This window comes from Pseudonaja textilis, chromosome 3 (assembly GCF_049901715.1).
Source record: "Pseudonaja textilis isolate UNSWEBS1 chromosome 3, rPseTex1.2, whole genome shotgun sequence".
NCBI classification, from domain to species: domain Eukaryota; kingdom Metazoa; phylum Chordata; class Lepidosauria; order Squamata; family Elapidae; genus Pseudonaja; species Pseudonaja textilis.
This window is the reverse complement of record NC_141992.1, coordinates 66,059,481-66,085,155: the sequence shown is the minus strand read 5'-3', so window position 1 is coordinate 66,085,155 and position 25,675 is coordinate 66,059,481. Positions and strand designations below refer to the sequence as shown.

The following is a 25,675-nucleotide window of genomic DNA, read 5'->3' as shown; positions in this document are numbered from 1 at the left end:
CAACTATCCACGACCACCACGCAAGCGGTTACCAAGGCTCTGACCCGCCTATTCGTAACACACGGGCTACCAGATACCTTAGTTTCGGATAATGGCCCCCAGTTTGCCTCAACAGAATTTAGCCGTTTCGCCACCAATCTTGGCATCCGACACATCTTCACGGCCCCCTTTCATCCTGCCAGCAACAGACTGGCAGAGAGAGCCGTTAGATCCACAAAAGAAGCGTTAGCCAGATTCAGCAAAGAAGATTGGCATCACAGACTCTCCCGCTTCTTGCTAAGCCAACACTCAACCCCTTGCATGGTCACCAACAAATCCCCAGCTGAACTTCTGATGGGTAGACGCCTAAGAACTGTATTGGATAGGCTCCACCCTCACTATTGCCCTGACACCCCTCTCGCTTCAATGACGGGGGTCAGAGATTTTGTCTTGCAGGAACATGTCTTTGCAAGGAACTATGCCGGAGACCCGCTTTGGATTCCAGGAGTGATAATAGCCATCACCGGTCCCAGGTCGTACCGAGTCCAGCTGGAAGACGGCCGCATCTGGAGAAGACACCTGGACCAGCTAAGGAAGCGACAGGGTACCTTCGCCAGTGCCGGATCGTGGGCTCAGGTCGACCCCCAGGCGCCACACCAAACGCTCATCGAAGACCATGCCAGGATCCCTTCGCCACCACCACCCGGACCAAGGGAGCAGGCAGTAGACCGGGACTGCCCAATGGGTCCTCCACCTGAACCAGCAGACGGGGCCACGACATCACCGACCAGAAGCACCGCACCGGTACCAGCGCAAACCTCAGAGCGAGGCTGCACCCCATCACCAACCCTACCGGTTTCCTTGAACACTGAGACACTGGGTAACTCACCGGAGTTACGACGCTCGGGGTGCCAGCACAGACCGCCCGCTTATTTAAATGACTATGCGTGTTCGCATCTGGGGGGAAGGGGTGTTATGTCCCTGGAACTTGCCAAAGTCCCCACCCAGGTCCGTTCATGCTGCGGGGGCGTTTGCTGCCCCTCATTGGCTGGCCTCCCTCGACAGCCGGCTATAAAAGCCAGCTGCAGGGTCCGGCCAGCCGCTGTTTGTTGTGAGCCTGCTCCAGGCAGGGCTAACACGTTCAGTCCTTTATTGCTTCAATAAAGTCTTGTTGCATCCATGCCCTGGTCAAGCCTCTCATTGCTCAACTACAACAACTGTCAAGAAAACTTAATGGATTTGTCCATGTAGTTGGTAGGAATGAAGTCTGATTTGAAGTCACCATACACACACCTTAAGAATATTTATAAATTATGTAATATTTGATAAGATATAGTTGTGGGATCCAAACAATTAATACTGGAGTTTCAATTCTTGCACTGGCCAGCTGGAGCAAATTCTCAGTCTTAAGGTATTTCAACACATCCATACAATTATCCTGAAGACAAGAGAAATATTCAAGGAAGTAAACTTGAAACTCACTTCCAGAATTTGATCACCAGCCCAAAGTCGACCATCTCTAGCAGCTGCTCCTTCTTCATAAACTTCATGTATGACTATGGCATCCTAGAGAAATATATAACCTTTATATCAATATTTAACAGTTTGAGATTGATAATTCAGAACATAAAAATAACTGACAGGCAGCAAGATAAGGAGGGAGGGAAGGAGGTAATTACATGTCAAATTTCCCATTGTATATAAGTATATTAAATATTAATAGATATTGTGTAAATGTTTAAGTCCTTCTTTGATACTGTGTAGAAGTTTAGGTGCATCAATAGAATATAGTGTCCAAGTCACAATAGGTTAATAGATCCATTATACTCCCCACTGGTCAGATTCAACCTTGAATATCTGCATCATAATTTAAGAATTCAGACAAAGTGAAACCGATTCATAAAAGGACCCAATCACTTTGTCCCTCTCTCTCTAAAAAAAATTGCTCTTTTGGTTCCAGATGGTCATTGTAGAATCCAACTAATACAAAACTAACAAAAAGTTTGTGAGAATGGGAACATCTTTGCCTGATTCGATGGATGTTGATTGGGGCAGCAAAGGCAAACTCTACATCTGAGAAGGGCTTCCTTGTAGCCATGATCACTTGTTTGTGGCACCCTGCAAAGCCATTCAAAGGACTTGAACAGGTAGTCCTTGACTTATGACCACAAATAAGCCCAAAATTTATGTTGCTAAGCAAGATAGTTGTTAAGTGAGTTGTTCCTCATTTTGGAATCTGCTTCAGACAGTTCAAAATAAAATTGGACAATCTGTTTGAGAAATATTTTACTATCGAGTATATAGTCCTGACAAAATTAGCAATTATTTTCATGCATGCAAACAGTTATCCTTTTGCCCTTCCAAGGACATCAGAATCTTGTCTTCAGGAAGCATTAATTTGCTTCCATTTCCCCATCATTACAGCATCATTTTATGTCTCTCAAAAAAATCTTAATTTTATCTGGAAACAATCTTTGGCAAGGCTGGCATATTAGCACAAGACGACAGTCTGTGAGTCCATTGAGTTTCTTTAGGAAATATGATTAAAATTACATTAGGTGTATTTATTTTCAAGGCTTGTTAAATGATCTAAACAAAGCACCATTGCCATGTCTTCCTCCCTCCCTCCCTCCCCTTTCTTTCTTTCATTTATATTTCCTATACCACCTATCTTCTTCAGAGACATAAAAGTACAAACATTTCTTAAAAAGGAAATTGAAAATTTAAATCTTCACTCTAGTACATAAAAGGAACATTAAGAACAAACATTTACAAAATAGTTTGTTGTTTCTTTGGAAACAAACACTCAGAAAACAGTTTTTTGTTTTCTTTGATCATAAGTGAACTATAAGTGTATGTCTAGTAGCAAAACCTTCCATCTTTTTCTCTTCAATTTTTTTCACTTCACAACTGATATATAGCTTTCTCTGCAAACTTCCAGTTATAGTAAAATTAAATATCTAAAGTTTATATATCCATAACCATGTTTATACTTATGCCTGTTATCTTATAATTGCTTGACTAAATAAATAAATAAATAAATAAGTAAGCAAGTAAATAAATAAATAAATCATTACTGCAAATGCCCAACATGCATGTGCTGACCACAGAAAAGGGAACTAGACTTAAATCTCAAGGATGCTTGTGAAAAGTTACTTCCAATATCAATGAGTGAACCTTACACATTCTGTCTTTCAACTTTACATTTGGAACTTATTCCTGATATAAAGCCGTTGATAGTAGACAGTGTAGTTAGTGTGAGTTCAGAAGAATGTGTTCAATTTAAAAAATACCTTTCCTGAAGCAGCACTACACCACTTTGAGCAAGGTGACATGAAACGAAAAAGACAAGGAGGAAAGTAACAACATCTTTGCCCTAAAGCAGTTCTTTTGATCAAAGGATTGTTTTGAAGCTTCCCCTTTTCTTTTAAACCTCACGGCTATGAGTATTTACAACTATGATGCTATTGCAAAATGTTAAACTGCTGTATCATATTTCTAATTACTCTGTTTGGGTTTTGAGGGACATTAGTGGCCATTTATTTACAGAATACCACAGAACCGCAAACCACTGCCGATTCAAGAATCAATCTGTTTACAGGAAGCTGCATAATTAAATTATAATTACCGATATGAAAATATGGTTTACACATGCTCATAGAGTGATATCATTTTAGAGGGGGAAAAATGAAAAATGCAACCAGCATGGGCAGAAAATTTGAGAATAGTCATTTTTATTAGTAGAGCAGTCAGTTTTTCAGATTGCCTCCCAAATAAACAGACTCAGGTATTAAAGATCTGTATATCTTACCTTAGACAAGAACTACAATATAGTCTAAGGCAGGGGTCTCCAAACTTGGCAACTAAGCTATGCTGGCTGGAGAATTCTGGGAGTTGAAGTCCACAAGTATTAAAGTTGCCAAGTTTGGAGATTTCTGGTCTAAGGTAAGATATACAGATTTAATGTTCCACAAACTATAACTTTCTAATCTAGTACAGGTAGTCCACAACTTACAACAGTTTATTTAATGACCATTCGCAGTTACAACAGCTCAGAAAAAAAATGACTTATGACCATTTTTCACACTTATGACTGATGCAGCATCCCCATGGTCATGTGATTTATATTTGGATACTTGACAATTGGTTCATATTTATGATGGTCGCAATGTTCCAGGATCATATGGTCATCTTTCGCGATCTTCTGACAAGCAAATCAATGGGGTAGCCACATTCACCTAACAATCATGTTACTAATTTAACAATTGCAGTGATTCACTTAACAAATGTGAAAAGGCATAAAATAGGGCATAACTCATTTAACAAATTTCTCATTTAGCAACATAAATTCTTAGCAACATAAATTGTGATTGTAAGTCAAGAACTACCTGTATTTTCACATGCATCCATTCTACAATCATGTTTTTTTTAATATACATTTTCTTATGATATGAAATTTAGTTACTGGCTACTTGTACCAGATCAAGGATGTTTGCAGGGTATGGTTAAAAAAAAAAGTCAAGATGGTGTGATAGAAACTGTGTTCATTTTTATGTGTTCTGTACTATGCAGATAACCCTTGGTTATGTCATCATAATTTATTTCAATGGTCATAGAGAAGCACCAAGTTACAATGAGATATTTATATCCAGAGCCGATCTAGAGCAGACAGTAGGAAGGCCAAGATGTGGTATTATGGGTTTTCGTAACTCCAACTAAAAAGCCAAATTGAGGACCAGTTCACAGTTTGGTAATTCTGCTCCAGGAAAATGATTACCCTATGCCAGTTTTAATAACATTAGAAGAATAACAATCAAAAGATAGGCAAAATTTACATATGGATATGGAAACTTGCATTCTTGGATGGGGAACATGCCCAGATCCAGGTGTGGTTGTCATTTAGGTTCAAACAGCATTAAAAACTCAAATGCAAAGCCAAGTACCACTGCAATAAAATAGGCCATGTAATGTAGCTGTGTGGTTTGGGCAAGAAAAGTGATAAAATGGATCCCAAATTAAGTCCGACTGTATGTGAGATGGCATTCTTTGGCCTATAGGCATTTAAAAGAAGTGCACAGCAGGTGGCAGGATCTTGTCTTAAAATACGATGAACATGACAATGGTAAATAATATTGCTGCCAAAGAAAGCTATGGGTTGAAGTCAAGGGAGACATTTCACTTCATTTTTTTTAATTTGAAAGAAAGTATATCCATGTGTATTTGAATATGGCTTTACATGCCAAACTATCAAATGGTTATAAGGAAACCACTAATATTAGCTTCATGCTTAGTCAAAGGCTAGGTCCCACAATTGCAGGTTGCATACTAGTGCCGTTACAGTCGCATCCTTTTCAGATTTAAAGCCTTCAAATCTACCATCTTAATAGCAACATTCATTTGTATTCTTTCAATGTACTCTTATAAAAAATTTTCCAGGTTTTATTTTGATATCATTAAAGTAATTTAAATTTTAATGATTTAATTTTTTTTAAATATTTCTGGCAATTATATGCTAGAGCAGATGGTAGAAATGTGTTTTAAAAAACAGAAAAGAAAGAAAATTGTCAATAAGGTGAACCAAATAGCTATCTTGTTTTGATGAGGTAGTTTCATTAACCCCACTGCCCCCACTCCCAAAATGTGCTAAGTGAGCAGGGATTAGAATAAAAAAATTATGCTTAAATTGCTAAATTCAGGCTAACCTCCTTCTTAGCCTATTGCTATCTTGCATTTTTTAAAATAAAAAGTATCTGTCTATCATCTATCATCTATTTATTTATTTTTCATTTCTATGCCACCCATTTCACTAATAAAGCAACTCTGGTAACGTTAATACTGTGTCTCTATCTATCTATTTTTCATTTCTATGCCACCCATTTCACCAATGAAGCAACTCTGGTAATGTTAATACTGTATTGATGATTCCTGGACAAAATTCAAAGTATAAGTCTTCTTTAAATAACCTGTCACAAATCATTATTTTCAGAGTAAAGAGAACAGAAACAACATCCATGTATTGGATTCCAAGTAGGAAAAAAATAAATACTAAATTGGGATTGTGTCAAAACAGGAAGGGGATTGACTGACAGTATGCCCTTCAATTTTCAAGACCATTAAACTATAAGTGGCTGAAAGAATTTGCATATCCTCTAAAGGTCACAGATTTTTTTTTATGTACTAAGAAAATTGATATTTCAAAATCTCTTCTCTTGGAATTACATGTGAAGTTAAAGCACAATTTCTCACCATAATTTAGGTACATGTGTCATAGTTTCTGACAAATTAAAAATTACATTAGATAAACAAATTGCCCTTAGAATTAATGGACATTTCAATAGTGGCTCTATGTATTTACATTAGTGATCTGAACAGCTATTAACTTCATAAACTAAGTCAAATTCACAGAGAATCTTGGGTGGCTACAAAGTATAAAGGTTCAGCTCACTATTTATTTATACCAAGATATTTATATATAATCTGGAGTTACCCTGGATTATTTTCAAAGCAGCATACTAGAATGAATAATTAAAAATGAACAATTAAAATGCTAAAAACCTGCAGATTCAAATTAAAATAATTAAAAATATATAAAGTTATGTAATTATTTGCTACCACAGCCGTAATTGGAAAAGTTGATGCAAAGGTGAAACAAAGCTATAGTTTCCTTTTGGTCTCTGCATTCTTTTCCCATCATCCCAAATATAGTCACCTAAGTCTTCATGACTGGCCAGCCTCTTACCTGTTCAGCTGAAGTGTAGTTCAGTGCTGTATCTTATGGGATGTCTCCCTTAGGAGATAAACTAACTCCTCATTGAGGCAGGATAATTGAATGGAAGACAATTCTGGTTTTAGAATCTTTCCATAAAATCTATGGCCCTAATTAAGTTAGAGAGTGGAATGGTTTAAGAACTTATTTGAGAAGTAGACAAAATATTGCCAGTGGTTGCCTTCATAAGAAGTGCAGTGATGCTTAGTAGGAACAGAAAGAGGCCAGTCTTCATTATAGACTATCTCAAACAGATAGATGTTGTGTTGATTAAAGCTCAACAGGGTAGGTGATATGTCAATGCCAGGTCTCCCACAAAATAAAATGGTAACATTTCTTCATTTTAATATACGGGACTTTAATATATTCAAGGACTAATCTACAGAGAAGAATTCCCTTAACTTCAAGAAGCTTATTCTACCAGCCTAAGAAAGTTGGACCTAATTAAGCATTATAGAGCATCACGGAGATTGTTTTGAGGGAAATACTCAGAAGCCATTAGAAAAGAAAATGGCAGAAGCATTCCTTAAGCCTTGGGAAAGGAGACAATGTTAGAAAGAAATCAGGCTGCGTCCCCCCGACTCAGAGGGAGGAGAGGAAAAACACACTCAGACTTGCAAAGTACTGTCAATATAATCTCAATGAATCTGACTTTTAGTTGTCTTGTGGAGTCTATTTCCTGATCTGGATAACCTTGAAGAGCTGACACTTATTCACAGTCTTAACAAAAAAGTGTTCGTGCATTTTAACTCTACAAATGTCTCTATTCCAGGAAGGCTATTTTTTTTTACTAACTGCAGCAAAAGTTAGTCAAAACTGTTCTAGACAGTTGTTACAGAGTGAGTAAAGATAAGTTGTGTTTAGTATACCATATTTTTTAAAATTCTATTTGCATTGCATTTAACAATGCTCTTGTCATCTAGTCTCCTGCCATGCCTCCTGAGGCTGGAGAAGAATAAACACATTATCCTTCTAATAAAGGAGAATATTTGTAGCTCAGGGTTGATATGAGGGTTCCTTGGTGCTCTTGGAGGTTGCTCATTTTGAGCTTCCTCCCTTGCTTGAAGACGTTTCATTACCCAAATGATTATGTTAACAAGCTTGGGTAATGAAACATCATCCTTCCCTTGCCCATTATAGTTTCTCTACCTTAATGTCCTCAGATCACAGTTCTATTTTCTTCAATTTATTATCCCACAATTGAGAGGATTTGCCATTTGTAAAAACTGTCACTTATACACACTATCTCTTTCCATTCTGAATAAACGACTTACAAGTGGTGTATCCTTTCCTCCTACAATACTGAGTCCCAGACCTGATCGTCCTTTAGATATTTCAATAATCATTTCTTGGCCAGGAACAATTGGGCACATTGCTGGATCTACTGGAGGCAGTGGAAAGTTGTCTACATCAAACACAAAAAAGTATTAGTCCGTACAGTTGTAAGCATTACATAAACACTTGGCAGACAAATGTTAGAATCTCATAATGAATCTGATTAAAGAAACATGGTTCTTGGAAAAGTTCAGCTTTGTTGATGGATAATTGTAATAGAGAAAGGAAGGAAGGAAGGAAGGAAGGAAGGAAGGAAGGAAGGAAGGAAGGAAGGAAGGAAGGAAGGAAGGAAGGAAGGAAGGAAAGCAGTTGAAGTACAACAGGGACAATTTATATATATAATATTGCATTGAAATGGTTGTTTCCAAAAAGAGAATCCATTGAAATGAAGGAAAATAGTTTCATCCGAGCAGAGATTGATTTCTTGTGATACATTTTCTTGGTTTATCTTCAATCTAAATAGTAAGTTCTGCTATCATTATGCCACTAAATGCATAAAAATAATTTGTTATTTAAAATCCAGTTGGAATTTTATACAGTATTTTGTCGCTAACCGGGATTTTTCTCCCCTCTCCATATTAATTTGTTTACATAAACCATAGATGAAGAACTGGATTGTTTTAATTTTTAATGCTCTTGTGTATGTTTATATGTAGTATGAATAAAGAAGGAAGCAGAAAGTCATTTATTATATGCTCTTCCTTGTTGTAATTGAGTTTCAGATCAAATGTGTAATGTAAACATGAACAATGAGCACGAAGGCTGGTCTTTACATGCAGAACATGCTGTAGGAATCCAAGAGTTTGCAGAGTAAAAGCAACAGGATCCCTGGACAGTAAAAAATAAATCCATAAGAATCTGGAAGTAACTTAACATATTTGGCAGGAAATACTCCAGCCTAATCGTATTCCTGCTGTTCTTCCAGTGATCTCAAATCATGATATTCAAATTGTTTTAAACCATTTTATAAAGGATTTCAGCATATCATCATGTGGATTAAACATTTTTAACCTAAGATACAAATCCTACTTGAGATAATTTATACTTCATGCAGAATTTCTTTGGACCCTTGTCTACATCCTTTAGAAATCCTTTATTGGCTTTGAATCAGGCCACTTCAGACAGGAGGAAGGGGCAAGAAATTTTCTATCCTGTTTTATTTTAGAATCCAAAAGTATTTTTTAAATTAGTTTATAGTATAAAAGACAAAAATACAAAAGCAAATAGTAGAACATTGAGCGGAGGGGACGGGAAGAAAGGGGGGAAAGGAAAAAAAAGGCATCGACTCTGTTACAATATAATAAGGCATTAATAGTGAATCTCAACTTTTTACTTTTCCATAATATATAAACTAGAAATTTCTATAACAACTAATAACAACAATAACAATCAACTTAATCAGTAAAACCCAAAAGAATCTAACTCCTTTTGTTTCTACTTGGAAACCACTTCTTGACTTTGTGCTTGAGGTGGAAAAAAAATGAAACTTAGAATCCAAAATTGTTAAAACACACCCCCTATGTCAAGGTGATACATATTTTAATTAAATGCATAGAAGATAAGAGCCACTGCAGAAGAAAACAACATTAAAGAAACTTCATTTAAAAGCAAAAAGCTTTCATCTCTATGCAGATAAAAAGGACATAAATGAAGCAAACAAATGTTAAAAAGTTATGATATTTATGCAGTTACTTACGAAGCACATCTAAATTATATTAAAGTAACCAAAATATCTTTACAGCCCCCAAGGCATTTTGACCATTTCTAATGTTTGAAAATTGAAAAAAATCTGACACACCATAGTTACTGTTGCAGTAATTTAAGCGATACTTTAAACACCATAAATGTCTTAAGACAATTTACCTTAGTTAGTTTTTTTAAAAAAAATTAAAAAGCAATATTACCACCCTAAATTCTGAAGATTAACACAAACTACTTCTTCAGATGGAAATAACAGATTCATACTTTGGTTGCTGAATTCTGTCTCTGGAGGATAAGATGATTCAGGGGCCAAAGAAATCTCATGTAAATTGATTGGGATGGGGTTCACTGTGGAAAACTTGGTTTGCTTTAACTGGTTTCGAAGCTGGGAGAGGAAAAAATAAAATAAAATAAGTATTTGAAATTTTAACTTCATATAAAATTCTAAACAAAAAGTTTAAACGGTTATGCAGGTAATATTTACATGAATCAGGAATGGACAGTGAATAGTTTTAGGAATAAATTGTCTATTTTTGGAAGATCAGTTTCACATATCTTTACATGAATGTATGAAGAAAATATGTAAAGATAAACTCCTAACAAAAAGCTGTTAGAAATGTTCATATTTTGGGCTATTTTATATGTCTCCTTATTTATTTATCAATATATAAAATAAAACTGAAACAATGACTAATAAGTAAAACCATTTATTTTTTATTTATAACAATACAATTAAATACCCACATTTTCTGGAGCCTGGTCTGCCTTAACTTGCTGGTCTTCAATCACCTGTTTTTCAGGTTTGCTGCTGATATCCTAATCAATATGGATACATAAATTGTAAAATATTAGTTTGTGATACATTGTGGTCAATTAATTGTATGAACATTAAGCAATTGCCATGCTGCTGCTTCTGTTGAGGCAACAAGCTGATATTTGGTTTTCAGTCCAGGAGTAACCACTCATTGCCATTGTCCTGTGACTAAGGATTTATCAAACTTGACCTGTAACATTCTCTAAGATAAATATAAAATATAAAATTTGATTAAACATTTATTTGCCTTGAACTAAATTATGAATCTAACCCATTTTATCTGTATTTGTTTGAATGTAACTTGTGCATTTGAATATATCCATCCATCAATGCTTGACACTCAAATTTGCTTGCCCATTTGGAAAGGATCCTAAAAGTATAAGTATTTTTTTTTATAAGGGCAACCTGGGCTACCCAAATACGGGATGGAGCATACTGCTTCTGCTTTCACCTTTTGGCCCCAATCCAGAAGCCTCCGCAGGCGGTTGCTTTCGTTAAAAGCTATTTTTATGTTACATTTATATCTACCAACAAAGAAGTAAAGGGAGACTAGTATAGATCTATTTCAAGCTATTTCTCTCTCATCAGCTACCTTTCTGGGATTCAAACCTAGGACTTCACATATTCCCAGAAGGGTATGTCTAGCTGATGAGAGCTAAATAGTTTGAAATAGATCTATACTAGTCTCTGTTTATTTCTTTGTTGGTAAATACTGTATAAATTTAACATATCCTAAAATCATAGTACTTATTTTGAGGACTTTAAGGATAGCATGATTAGAAGCAGTCTAATGAATATAACAGTAACAACTACATTACTATTTCTAGCTTGAAAAGTGATGCATTAATTTTAATGGTTACTGTTAGGCCAAGTGAAACCCTGATTCCATACTAGCTTTACTGTCAGTATAACTGTTTAACATTTTCTTCTTTTGATGTATCAAATATCATTACTTGTACAATCTTAATAGGAATATTAATGTGAACATATTTTGAAAGTTTCCCACCCTACATGTTATAGTTCTCATTTAAAACTTCACTTCCCATATCTGATGGCATAATATTTTTAGAAATCTAAGTGTAGCTGTTAATCACATTTTAAAAGCAGAGGCTGATATGATCCTTACAGATATACTTTAGAGATATACTCAGGCAGGCTGGCAGGCAATCAATCATTCTTTTTCCTTCAGTTATTGAAATTTCTTTTATAAGCAATGTATACTTTGATAAATACTGTGGAAAATAATTCCCTTTTCTGCAATCACGTTGACTGATAATTTTCTCTTTGTACCCATATGCCTCTGTTGTGTTATTCACACAGCCAAACAAGTTTAGGTGCTATGCAAATTCAGGAAGACATCCTGCTTTAAGTAGTGCAAAGAGATTCTACATTCATCCACTAGAAACAAGGTTTGGTGATAAATTAAAAGAATTTTCAAATCATATCAGATTCACTGATTATAATCCATTTCTGGTCATACTTGTAGAGACTAATAATAATGCAAAGAACAGCTTCAACCTCTTATCACCAAGGATTATGGAAATCTCAGGAGGAAGTTGAAGATCCTAGAGATGTAGGTGGCAATTCTGTTCATTTTTCAAAGAAGGCTACTGACAGACGGTATACTATTATACTAATATAATATAATATAATATAATATAATATAATATAATATAATATAATATAATATAATATAATATAATATAATATAATATAATATAATAATAAATATAATATAATATAATTAATATACTATACTATACTATACTATACTATACTATACTATACTATACTATACTATTATAGACTATCTACTATTGACCTCATCCCTTTCCTAAGAGGTCTGTAGGGGGCGTGCATAAGCGCACCACCGTGCCTACTGTCCCTGTCCTCTTGTTTCTTTTTATTTTTCTTATATGTATCCATTTCATGTATTTATAACTATGTTTACACTTATACTTGTTATCTTATAATTGCTTGACAAATAAATAAATAAATAAAATAGAATATAGTGTTGAGAGGGATTTAGTTTCTATCAGCCTCAAACTTTAGTCCTGCTTTTTCACCCTCCTCTTTGTACTTTCCGTATTAGAGCATGGTTGTGTGTGTGCACGCATGCCTTCAAGTTAGTGTTGATTCACAGTGACAACATGGACATGTTCCTGAAGTTTTCTTGGCAAGATTTCAGAAATGATTTTCCATTGCCTTCCCTAGGGTGGAGAGAAAGTGACTGGCCCAAGGCTACTTAGCTAGCTTTGTGAAGGAGAATTCAGTTTCCCAAACTGCAGTGGTGGTATTCTACCAGTTCTACCCAGTTCTGCTGAGCCAGTAGTGGTGATGAACAGTGGAGACTGAACCAGTTCTCTCTGCTGCTCTGCTGTTCGGCCCACTCACCTGCCCGGGCTCCCATACTCACATTTATCCTCTGCTTTTGAAGCACAGCTGCTTTGTGCGGCACAGCAGAGTGCTGCGTGGCAGCTGCTGAAGTGACCAGGAGAGTGCAGGCTTGCAGGAGGCAAGTTAGAACACCTCTGAGCCTGCACAAACGCCTCTGTGCCTGCACAAAGTGCACGTTTGGTGCACACACGCACACAAAGTGTGTGCATGCATGCAAAGCGTGCCCACCAAGCCACATCCACTGAACCAGTGGTAAAAATATTTGAATCCCACCACTCCCAAACTGGCTCTTGAATTTTTTTAAATTTTCAGAAGAATTGTACTCTAGGGTATAGAAGTACCTGGTAATCTGGCTGAACCTTACGTATTACCTCAGAGAACGGCTAGTGAATTGGTGAAATGCTAGACAACTGGAAAAACTTATTTCCTTCACAAAGAGAAGAAAGGAGAATCCAGGAACTAGAAGTATAGCTTCTAATTTTTTTTAAAAAGTCACTGTAGTTTGAATTGGTAAGATCATTCTTTAGTACTTTGACCAATTCTGGAACCTCCAGGGGATCCTTAAAGATTTAGAGCAAAGGTCTTCAAACTTGGCAAGTCTTAAATCTGTCAAGTTTGAAGACCCCTGATTTAGAGAAATAACCAGTTCAGAGAAGGGTAACACAAATGATTATGACAATAGAAATTAAGTCCTATGAAGGACTTAATTAAGGACTAAGTATGTTCAAATGACTGAATAAGAAAATTACAACATTTTTCAAAATCTGCTTCCAACATGGTAGAGCATGGGATACACAATAATGAATTAAAGTTACAGGAAGGCAGATTCTGACACAATGTTAGAACAATTCCTAAAAGACCAGTTAGATGGGAGAGCCAATTGCTCTGGAAACTGACAACTGCAAATAGACTATAATAGTACACTGGGCAGTCTGGTTGAACTTGATGGACAAAATGACTTTCCTAAACAGGATTCTATGTTTGTGTCTATGGAGATTCTCAATCATCTAGGTCATGATTGTCCCAAATATGCTTTTTCAAAAGGCAACTGGACTTTGTTTTTTCTTGTAGGACATTTCTCTTTTTATCCAAGAAGCTTTTCAGTTCTGACTGAATAGTGGAGGATGAAGGGATCTATATTCTTTGCAGTCAGCTGGTCATTAGCTGTCATTCTGAAGATAATTGAAGCCACTTGGATGTTTATCTGCTTTCTCTATGTGGACTATGTAGAAAAGAGGAGATAGGTGGAGTTGTACCTCTACCCCTCGGATGAGAGAGGGCTGTTCAACCTTAATGAAGATGGCCTCTTTGATTGCTCTTTCAAACAAGGGGTCTGGAATGTAGATTTTGCTCTCTTCAAAAGAGTGATCTTTGTCTTTCAAATGCAGATGGACTGTTGAATCTTATCCTGATGGGTTTGTTCTTCTGTGTTGTGCCATCCGTTTGTGAAGTGGTTGTTTTGTTTCTTCAGTGTACAGATCTGTACACGTTTCTTTGCAGTCTACTGCAGGTACCACATTGCTCAGTTTGTTTCTGGGTGTTTTATCTTTCTATGTATGATTCCAGGTATGAGGAAACCTTTGATAATGTGGTCAGAGATAGTTCCAGGCAGAATCTGGAAAGTGCTGTTATCATTTTCAGCCGCCTTCATCCATTTTGCTGCTACTACTCTTTCTTTTGTCATCTTCCTCCCACAACCACATCACACAGTTGCTTTTTTCTTGGCTCCCTCCTCACTGTTTGCACTACTGCTCTGCTTTTTTTTTTTCATCCTCTCTGCCTGCTGGCATGAAAGAATGCACCGTCAGAGCCAGTCAGGAGCTTTCTCTAGCTGCCAACAGAAAAACTGCAGTTTTGCACATACCAAAATCTTTGTTTCTTCAAATGGTGATTTCTGGTTTTATAGTAAAAGAACATCTGATCCAATAGAAAACTATAGTCTTCTGTCATGCATGATGTCCGAGAATTGTGCTTGGTGTAGAAACTGACTTTAAGAAGACCAAGCTTCAGCTCATTCTGGATAAACAGCAGCAATAATTTGGAAATTCTTCTGAGTTTCTTTGTTTAATGCAGGTAGTTTTTGAATTACAGCCATAGTTTGATGATGCTAAACAAAGGGACTTATAACTGGTCCTTGGAGTTATGGCCATTGCAGTGACCCTGCAGTCATGTGATTACAATCTGGATGCTCAGTGCCAATCTCATGATTGCAAAATCACAGCAAGCTGTTGCTCATGGTTTCTGACATTTTCTGCTGGCTTCCCATAAGCCAAGTCAATGGGGACGCAAGCAAGATTCACAAGTTGCTTCTCCCACTGCTCCTTTTTCATCTACCCTACTCTGTAGTGCCTGGACACAGCCTTCCCCTGCCATCCATGGCAACTATCTGCCCACAATTCTCATCTGCAGGTCTGCTTAACTAGAATTCTTGCTTCTTCCTGAATGACCTACAGTTACAATGACAATTGGGACTGCCATCACTAAATTATATGATTACATGATGTTGTGATTTATGACTTAGTGACAGATTTTTCTGGTTCCAGTTACAGTCATAACCTGAATTTAAATGATGTCCCATTCTTGCTAATTATACATTATAGGATAACTTCATAAAAATCCACAGAAATTATGTCGGGCCATATTTGACAATGAAATTATGTTTGTGAATGTACATAACCTAGTCATTCCACTTTTGAATATGTAGATTACATGCTATTATTATTTATTATTATTATCAACATTTATTATGGCTTCCCACTTGAAAAGATTCTAGATAGCTTACTGTCTGTTTCTCTGTCTCCTTCCTAAGGCTGAGAGAAAGTGTATTTTAACTCCCAAAGAAACTTTGCCTAAATATCAGTTTTAAGGTATTGCTGCTATCAAATGAAATAATTTTGACTTACTTTAAAAAAAAATCAATATAATATCACAAATGCAAGTTTTCTGTCCAAATGATCTCTGTCTTTAATGGCTCTTAACTTACATTGTGGAAATGTTCATTCATTGATTACACCACTTAGTAACTGTTCTTCCTGTAGCCAAAGGATATTTTCTAATGCTCACTGCTAGGGGTAGCAGAGGATTTAATTATATACATGTTTGAGATTATAGAAAGCTAATTATGATTAATTGTTCTCATTTATAACACACTGGAAAGCATCTTACCTCATTGGAAGACTGAGTGCAAGAGGGTAATGGAAAAGGAGCTACAGCCATCTGGTTAAATGCATCCTCATTGCTAACAGCCAAGAGGAAAAAAAAATTGATTAGTCAAACTAAAAGGACAACTTACATTCAATCTCCCCCTCTGCCCTTTCTCTAATGAATTATAGTTGTTTATCATATTTACAATTTCCTTTCCTCATTTCAAAATACTAACCAAATTGCTATGTCATCTGTGTTTAATATTTGCCTCCAAAACAATGAGAAGAGCATCTAAAAAGCAAAATTAAGAATGTATTCCTGTCCCTCCATGCTGATTTACAGCAAGGTAATTAAGATGCTGGATATATAGATATCATTATTTGGAGAAATGTAGTTCATTTCCATATGTTCAGTTGCAGACAATTAACACAAGACCCTTATGACAAAACAAGGGATATTCCCCAAAGGATGGTGTGGATGCTCAGAACAATCCTATTTCAAAAGGTCTTCCTCTCTGGATTATTAGATAAGGATTGGAAAAAGGATTTGGAATTTTGTATGTTGACTATGGTGAGAATTTTATATGCCCATAAGACATGATGAGTGAACACATACTTGTTTAATGTCAACCAAGAAAGAACAAGAAAACATATAATAGCTAAGAATGCCAGCAAATAGAGAAAAGGAAGAAAAAGAAGACGATGGTATTTAAAGAAGAATTTACAAACACCAGAGCATTCAAGAATAATAATGGAAGAGATTTAATAGAGGCAAATTAAATTAAGGAAAGACTCTTAGAAATGGGAGATGAAACCTTTTACAAATTGAACTGTAGACAGGCATTCTTACGGAACTTTTTAAAGAGGTTTTTTTAAAAGAAATACAGTATTCGGTATTCCGGAACTTGTTTCTGCTAGAAAACAAAATGGCACAACGGGCAACAGTGTCACAAGGAGTTGAGATGAAATTTTATTATGTTTAAATTTAATACATTTATAGCTACCCATCTCATTTGCATGAGTCTTGGTGGCTTAGAAAAACAGAAAGGAAATATTGTATAATTAAAGAACCAAAACTGAAAAACAGCAGAAACAACATAAAATAGCATAACACCCCCCAAAAATAAATGATTGAGCTGCTTATAGCTGCAAAGGTGTTAGCTAAAGTGCCAACAGCTCTAACTTGATAAATGTGGACAGGACTACCACATGGGCTAGAGACTGGAAAAGATCACTGTATATAACACAATAGATACAAACTCAAGGTAAACCACACCAAACTTGATTGCAGGAAATACGACTTCAGCAACAGAGTGATCAATGTCTGGAATACACTACCTGACTCTGTCGTTTCTTCCCGAAATCTCAAAAATTTTACCCTTATACCGTCTACTGTTGACCTCACCCCATTCCTAAGAGGTTTATATGGGGCATGCATAAGTGCACCAATGTGCCTACTGTCCCTGTCCTAATGTTCCTTTTTATTCATATCCATTTCATGTATTCATAATCATGTTTACACTTATACCTGTTATCTAATGCCTCCTTGACAAAATAAATAAATAAACAAATAAATAAACAAACAAACAAATAAATAAATAAATAAGTTAAAGAAGGGAGTTGCACGAGAAGAGTCTAACTGAACCATGGCAATACTTCTCATGCCTACAATGTTTTGAATAAGATCTTGCACAGAAGAAAACATCCATGGTTGATGAGAGAAAAGATAAATGAATGGGCAGAAAGCCATGAGATCAGCTGGCTAGCTTTAGCTGGATCAAGGGGAGAGCAAGAATGTTTAAGGAGGAAATTAACCTTTGCTTTATTGATGCAGCCAGGCCTTTGATCACATACATCATGCCAGAAGATGGAATATATTAAGATTATGGATGTGCATTCAAGATTTCATTCAGAAATATCTTGAATGAGAAACTACTGTAAGAACTGAATGCTGTACAAAGCTTCAGAATAATAATTTTTTTTAAAAAAAGGATATAAGGGAAATAAGACAGGAAATCATTAATCTCCAAATTTGTTTATAGTACAGCAAGGTAAACATGGCAGAATTGGAAGAAATTGAAGCAAATGGGAGATTTTCAGCCAGATTTAGAGGATAGAGGTTTATCCTAGACCAGTGGTGGCTAACCATTTTGGGCTCCTGTGCCAAAAATTATGTGCGTGCTTGCATGCTCACACTCGCCAGCACCCAGAAGGCAATGCGCGCCCCCCATGCCCCCTATGCAGGCACGTGCAATCCCCACCCACCCATCCCACTGCCTCCTTACTTGCACTACACCTTACAGCTGATTTTCAGTGGGTTTGAGGCCTTTTACGGTCTCCCAAAGGCTTGAGGAAGGCTTCTGCAGGCTTTGCAGACCAAAAACTAGCCCCATTTCATCACTTCCGGTATTTTTCTAAAACAGGAAGTGATGAAACGGGACTAGTTTTCATCCTGCAGTCTCCAGAAGCCTTCCTCAAGCCTTTGGGAGGTTGAAAAAGGCCTCAAACCCACCAAAAATCAGCTGTGAGGTACGTACATTGCAGTGAGGTAAATTTGCCTGCAGCTTGCGTGCCGGCACAAATGGTACGCGTGCCATAGGTTCACCATCACAGGCCTACACATTAATGAAGAACTAATTGATTGATTATGGACAAAAACAAAGTGGGTGGACTAACTGTTCCTTTGAGAAAATGATCAACAGCCAGAAATTCAAACATTTCGAGCATCTGATGCAAATGGAGGATGAAAAGTGGAATATGGAGTAGAAAAAGCAAGATTGAGAGAAGTAAAAAAAAAAGAGATAAATATAATGAATAAAGTAAATGAATGGAATCAAGGAATGTCATTAGAAAAACTATGCATATTCACTAGAGTCATATGATTGGCCCGGTCAGAATCTCATCCAATGGCTATAAACTAAATTTGGACATGAGGTTCTAAGAAGGAAATTAAAGAAATATTAGACAGACCCAGGATGCAACTCAGTCATTCTCTTTGATTCATGACTCCTGCTTAATGAGCAGCTGGCAATAATGACTAGGAGGGAATGTGCACAGTTTTGTCTTGTGTGTCAGTCTGCCTGTTACCCTGCTAAGAATCACTCATGCCAGATTGGACTACTAGAGTTGCATTCCTCATAGAGATGACCTTGAACAGCTTCAACTGATACAGAATGGAGCAGTGTGGACAATTATATGCATTCTTAGAACATTAAAACTATTCGTTGCCAATTTGCTTCTGGGTCCAATTCAAAGAGAGGAAGGAAGAGAATGAGGGAGGGAGGAGGAAGGCAGGCATATAGCTTTCATATATGCAGAAAAGTTCTATGTGTTGGAAAAATCAGACAAAATACTTTTCACTTGGAAGTCAGTGATATGCATTGGGAACAAAAACTGCAAGATTTCTCCGAGGCAAGATGAACAACTCTCTATTGGATTGCCATTTTGAGCAACAGCTGCATGTCTGGGGTGACAAATGTTTAATGTATTCTTGGCATCTGCCATTTTCCATCTCCATTAAAACTGCATTGTGTGTGATTTTAAACTGGCAATACTCTTTAATCACATAAAGTCAAATTCATCATCGAAAGAAAACAAAATTTAGGTCAAAAGTTTCTCATTGTCTAGTTGGTTGCACTTGTTGAGATTTTGATGTCTGCTTCAAACAAAACTGTTCCATTACACATATATTTTAAACAGTAAAATAAGCTATCTTTTGTAGAGCAAAAATGAAGCATTTGCCTTTTGTTTTCCCATTCTGCAACTATTAAGCAATATAAAATTAATGACTGAATTATGAGAGGAAAGAGAAGTTATTCATGAACTATCTTTGATTTTCTTTAAAGTTAAAATGTTAAAATAAAAAGGAAAGGAGCTAGGAGCCCTTTGATCTTATATTTAATTCAAACATTTTGTTTAGGCAGACATCACTTTCCTAAGGTTATTTTGAGCATGCCCAGATCTCTTTATTGCAAAGAGAACATCAAATCTCATTGCTAACAAATGAACATGTTTTGTGTCATTCCCCCTAGTTTCCACTATCTCCTTCCAATTCCTAAACTTGCCAAACAACATTAATGATGAGATGGAATTCTCATGAATAGAGTGATAGTAATTAGGTTTCCATCTTGACATCCTACCAGGGACTCCTTTTGGCCTGTGAAATTTTCTCCTTTGAGAAAATGGACAAAATGCTGCCTAGATTGTCCTCTGCAGATATAGCAAAATTCCTGTGGCTGAGCATATTTGCCCATATGGTGACAGGGAGATTGAAAACTTCTTACATATTGTAAATTTTACAGACATTAGAATGATTAGATTAACCTACACATTGTATCTCTAATAGATAAAAGATTCTTCCTTTGCAGTTATATTCCAATTTAAATACATAAGAAAAGCAAACATATTTAGAGTTACAACAGGACCAAATTTCTTTTGGTTGTTTAATAATTGCATCACTAGTAGGCACAATGAACGCATCCAATTCTGTATATCTGTTTGCCACACTTTCTCCCAACCCATTTCTCAATTAAGCAGCAGGGAGTAAACTTTTGTACATGACATTTAATTTTCAATAACTGTGTAAAAGGAAAAGGAGGCTGGAAATAAGATCATTAATCATCCAGTCTTGGAATAAAAAGCGGAGAGGGTTTATTTTAATAGTACTGCTTTTCCTTTGTAGTCATGATCTGTCCATAGTAGAGTTTAAGATTTAACTATATATTAAGTTATATTTCAAAACGTGTAAAGATTAACTCAGCAACAGTATTTACCATACTTGGTATTATTCTTTGGGCAGTATTAAAATCTGAGTATTGGAAAGAGACTCAGAAACACCCCTCTTCCATTATTTTTTTCCAAACAAGAAATAAAACTAACATTGATGGTGTTACCTAGTTTGGCTAATGAAATGTCTGCAAAAAACCCCTCACCAAGCTCAAAGAGCACCAAGGACCCCTCATTTCAATCCTGAACTACCAATGTTCTCCTTTATAAGAAACAAAATGTGTAGACTAGCCTTCAACAATTGGCTGGTAGGTACAATACATCTGAAAGTACCGGGTGAGGGAAGAATGGCAAAAAATTGTTTTGACATTTTCCTAAAAAACAGTATCTAATTCTGGCTAAAAGCCAAATATGCAATACAAAACAAATAAATAAACGTACTTTTAAATGTCATGTACAAAATACGTTTTTTGTGTTTTTCTTCAACTGCAAGCCACTCAGAGTTGTTACAACATGTAACAGTTAAAACACATATGGTGAATAATATAAATGACAATGAAATAGAAGTTTATTGTTTACTTATATAAGTAAATAAAATTATGAAATGACACAATATATTAAATCAAAAAAATCCCCTCAAAATAAATTGGGTTTTAGACCAGTCCATCAGACATGTGACTAGTCTGATCTCCACAAGGAGGTTATTCCAGAACGTGCTGCTAATGTGCTTCAACACTGGAGGTTTTTAAGAAAGAATTGGACAACCATTTGTCGAAAATGATATCGGGTCTCTTGCTTGAGCAGGGGATTGGACTAGAACTGTGATGGCGAACCTATGGCACGTGTGCCGTAGGCGGCATGCAGAGCCATTTGTGTTGGCATGCGAGCCGCAGGCAAACTTACTTCAATGCTCATGCGCATGCCTCACAGATCATTTTTGGCCAGTTTGAGGCCTTTTCCGCCTCCCAGAGGCTTGAAAAAAAAGCCTCTGCAGGCTGAATAGGCCCATTTGTCACTTCCTGTAATACCAGAAGTGATGAAATGGGCCTATTATTTGGCCTGCAAAGGCTTTTTTTCAAGCCTCTACAGGCTGGAAAAGGCCTCAAACCAGATGAAAATCAGCTGTGAGGCACAGTGCAGGTGGGGGGAGGGGCAGCAGGGGAATTTAGTGCGCATGCGCAGGGGGCATTGGGGGTACACATTGCCTTCTGGGTGCTGGTATGTGAGCATCACGTGCGAGCGCACATACAATTTTTGTCACAGAGGTCCCAAAAGGTTAGCCACCATTGGACTAGAAGACCCTTCCAACTCCATTCTCACCACCTTCCACTTCATATAAGTATGGGACCACCAGCACCTGATCCCCACAAGATCTAATGGACCAAGACAAGCCTGGTGAAGGTGAAGGGTCTGGAGAAGGTGCTTCTGCAGATACCCAGCTAAGCCTTGAATGGCTTCAAAGATCAACAGCATCACCTTAAATTATCTAGAAACTGGTGTGCATGTGCACACCCGCAAACAACTTCACACTTTCTTAATAGTTCCAGAAATATAGAGAGAAAATTCAGCTGTTTACTTATTTCTCCATCCCAGAAGCTTTTTTTTTTTGAGAATCCTGTTTTGAAGACAGCAAAGTCCACATTTTGGATAGAGAGGACTGCTGGTTTGAAAGAGGGGTCAAAGAGGCCATCTATGTCAAAATTAAACAGCCCTCTCCCAACAGAAGGAGAGAAATATGACATCATCTATCTCCAGTCCAGAACATAGTCCTTTCAACAGTTCCAAGAAGGCTGCACACCCATTTGCACTACTCATGACCCTGATGATACTGATAAACCTTCAGGTGGTCTCAACAACATCCTAAAACACAGATGTCAAACTTGTGGCACCATGTTGCCCTCACGTGATATTTCATGGCTTTTTTCCCTTTGCAGAGCTGGGTAGGTGTAGCCTGTGAATGACTCATTTGGCTGCGGGCTGCCAGTTTGACACTGCTGCGCTAAAAGAATGCAATTGAACAGCTGTCTGCAAGAAATATAAATCCTTCCATTCCCCATCCAGTCAGACCTGAAGAAGTTTCTTTGATGAGAACGAAATGTCTTTAAAGAAAAACATGAAGGTACAGTTGCCTCCTGAAAAAGCACCTTTGGGATGTATTGACATGTTATATTCCTTTACTACAATGGGCCTAAACACATTATTAAGCACAGTTATTCTTCCTCCACTTTTTCTTCTTTTCTAAAGTACAGCTGCATAATGAAGAATTCTTCAAATTCAAAAGCTTGACTGTGCAATCTCCAATTAGCCTAATGAAGTTACTGCCTCAAATGAATTTCTGACTTTTTTCTCTGCATAGCTTATGTGACAGCCTTCACTTTTGGCACAAAATAGTTACAAAACATTTAAATATTTTTCCCTTGACTAAACATGTTAGCAGCTTTCAGCTTTATGACAATACTGAATCTTTTATTTATCACTTCCCAGTTCAGGCCATTAATTCTTGACCTCATCAGCCCAACTGTTAATGATTATCATTCTTACCGTATAAATACCAGTTTGACCTTTGATGGCGCTGTCTTAATTATCGCAGAAGCATTCTGGTGACTCCTCCCATATAAAATCTGGTTATTTATCTGTTTTGTAAAGAACATTTAGCACAGTTACCAATTAAAAAGAAACAACAGGTCCACTATTACTTTGTAATTTTATTACATTGGATAGCTCCCCCTCCCCCTTTCTCTCAATCTGATTTTGAGTTACAGCCAAAACAAAGAAAAGCAAAGGGTAAGGTGGATGAAGACACTGTAATTTCTTCTTTGAAAAACAGGATGTTTCTGGTTGTTGTTTTTTAAAACATTGCATTAGCCAATCATCTGAATAATGCTGATAATCAACAGGAAATAATTATGTTATTGCTATAATTTGGGGAGTAAGATTGATTGCATCAACATAATTTGGGGCATATGCCACTTCAAACAATATTACTGAATGTATTAGAAATGCTGCAGAATAAAGGAGATTTAAATCTTCAGTCCAGGAACCTATTATATTAAGTCAAGCCATATTGGAGCTTTAACTTAGTTTTCCGTTTTCCTTTCTAAAGTCATAGATCAGCATTACAGAAGAGATGTAAGGTCACCAGCAGATTCATTAAGGCAATGCGTTCAAATACACAAAAGGCAAAAAATAGTTAAGGGTAGTCTTTTTCAAGGCATTGGCTTGGAAATTTGAAATCATGGCAAAATTCCACGCGAAGCAAATTTTAACTTTTAGGTGTGTCTTTGCAAACACTCACAGGTATGCTAGCAGCTTTTTAAAAAATCTACTTTTTGTACAATTAAATTTCTGAGACAGAGAAAGACAGAACACACGCAAAATGATTGATTTAATGACCCCAATTTGCATGCAAGATGTGCATGTGTATATTATGCATCTTATGAAACTGTCAAGATTAATAAATGTATTGGGATATTAGTTGCTACAAAGATGCTTTTATACATGGGAAGTAGGAAATCTAGGAATGGAAGTATAAAGAAATTAAGGCTTTTTATTATAGCAAAATTAAAAAAAATACACTGTAAGGTGGAAAATATCATTTTCTATACACTGAAGTCGGAAAGAGCTTGAAAATCAAACAGTATTGTTATTTTCTATAGCTAGAAGCACTGTGAAAATGTGTTAAAACTGAATTGAGCTGTAATTTTAAAATAAATTATTGATGAAAGTGGGGAATTACATAAAATTAATTGCTGGATATATTGTATACATTTTTGTAAAGGTGATTCTTTTTAGGACTTCTTTTTAAGCTCTGAGTTGTGCCCTTTTAAATATAAGCAAAAATCCTTTCACTGAAAGTGTGCCATGTACATATGCCAAGGGTATAAGCTGGGGTGTCAAACTCGCGACTTCATGTTGTCGTCGTGTGATGTATCGTGATTCTGCCCCTTCGCTAAATCAGGGTGGGCGTGGCCAGCACATGGCACATCCGGCCCAGAGGCTGTAAGTTTGTCATCCCTGGTTTAAGCAAAACATGCTGTTCATTTTCAACAGCCAAATCTGATGTCACCGATTGGCACATTAAACACCTGCAAACTCTCAGGTGTAGATTTAATCAAATACAGGTGGTCCTCAACTTACGACTAGTGTTGAGCAAATTTATGCTGCTAAGTGAGAAATTTATTGAGTTTTGCCCCATTTTATGACTTTTCTTGCCACATTTGTTAAGTGAATAACTGTGCTTGTTAAATTAGTAACACAGTTGTTAATTGAATCTGGCTTCCCCATTGACTTTGCTTGTCATAAGATCATTAAACGGGATCACATGATTCCCAGAAGACTACAATGACCATAAATGTGAGTCAGTTGCCCAGAGCCTTAATTTTGATCACATGACCGTGGGGATGCTGCAATGGTTGGAAGTGTGAAAAATGGTCATAAGTCCCTTTTTCAGTGCAGTTTAACTTTGAACAGTTGCTAAATGAAGTTGCATGTTGAGGACTACTTGTAATGCTTCTAATGAAAAGTCAGAAAGTTTGATCTTTATTGGTAGGATGCAAAGCTACTTTAAGTATTATGAGCCATGGTGGCACAGTGGTTAGGGTGCAGCACTACAGGTTACTTCTGCTGCTTGCCGGTTGCCTGCACTTTGGCAGTTCAACTCTCACAGGCTCAAGGTTGACTCAGCCTTCCATCCTTCTGAGGTGGATCCAGATTGTTGGGGGCAATATGAAGACTCTGTAAAACTGCTTATAGCACTGTAAAGCAGTATATAAGTTCAAGTGCTACTGCTATTATTGCTAATTTTATAAACTATGA

The 25,675-nt window shown here is 36.7% G+C and overlaps 1 protein-coding gene across 1 annotated transcript in view; it reads right to left on the bottom strand.

Moving 5' to 3' along the window:
• PATJ (PATJ crumbs cell polarity complex component) overlaps nucleotides 1–25,675 on the bottom strand; it is a 137,384-nt gene that overhangs the window by 1,468 nt on the left and 110,241 nt on the right. The window contains exons 29-34 of the mRNA XM_087930370.1: nucleotides 23,402–23,493; nucleotides 16,158–16,230; nucleotides 10,526–10,597; nucleotides 10,046–10,166; nucleotides 8,020–8,150; nucleotides 1,462–1,545 (exon numbers count right to left, since the gene is read on the bottom strand). Of these exons, the coding sequence (XP_087786496.1) occupies nucleotides 1,462–1,545; nucleotides 8,020–8,150; nucleotides 10,046–10,166; nucleotides 10,526–10,597; nucleotides 16,158–16,230; nucleotides 23,402–23,493 (573 nt within the window). The remainder of the gene's footprint in view (nucleotides 1–1,461; nucleotides 1,546–8,019; nucleotides 8,151–10,045; nucleotides 10,167–10,525; nucleotides 10,598–16,157; nucleotides 16,231–23,401; nucleotides 23,494–25,675) is intronic.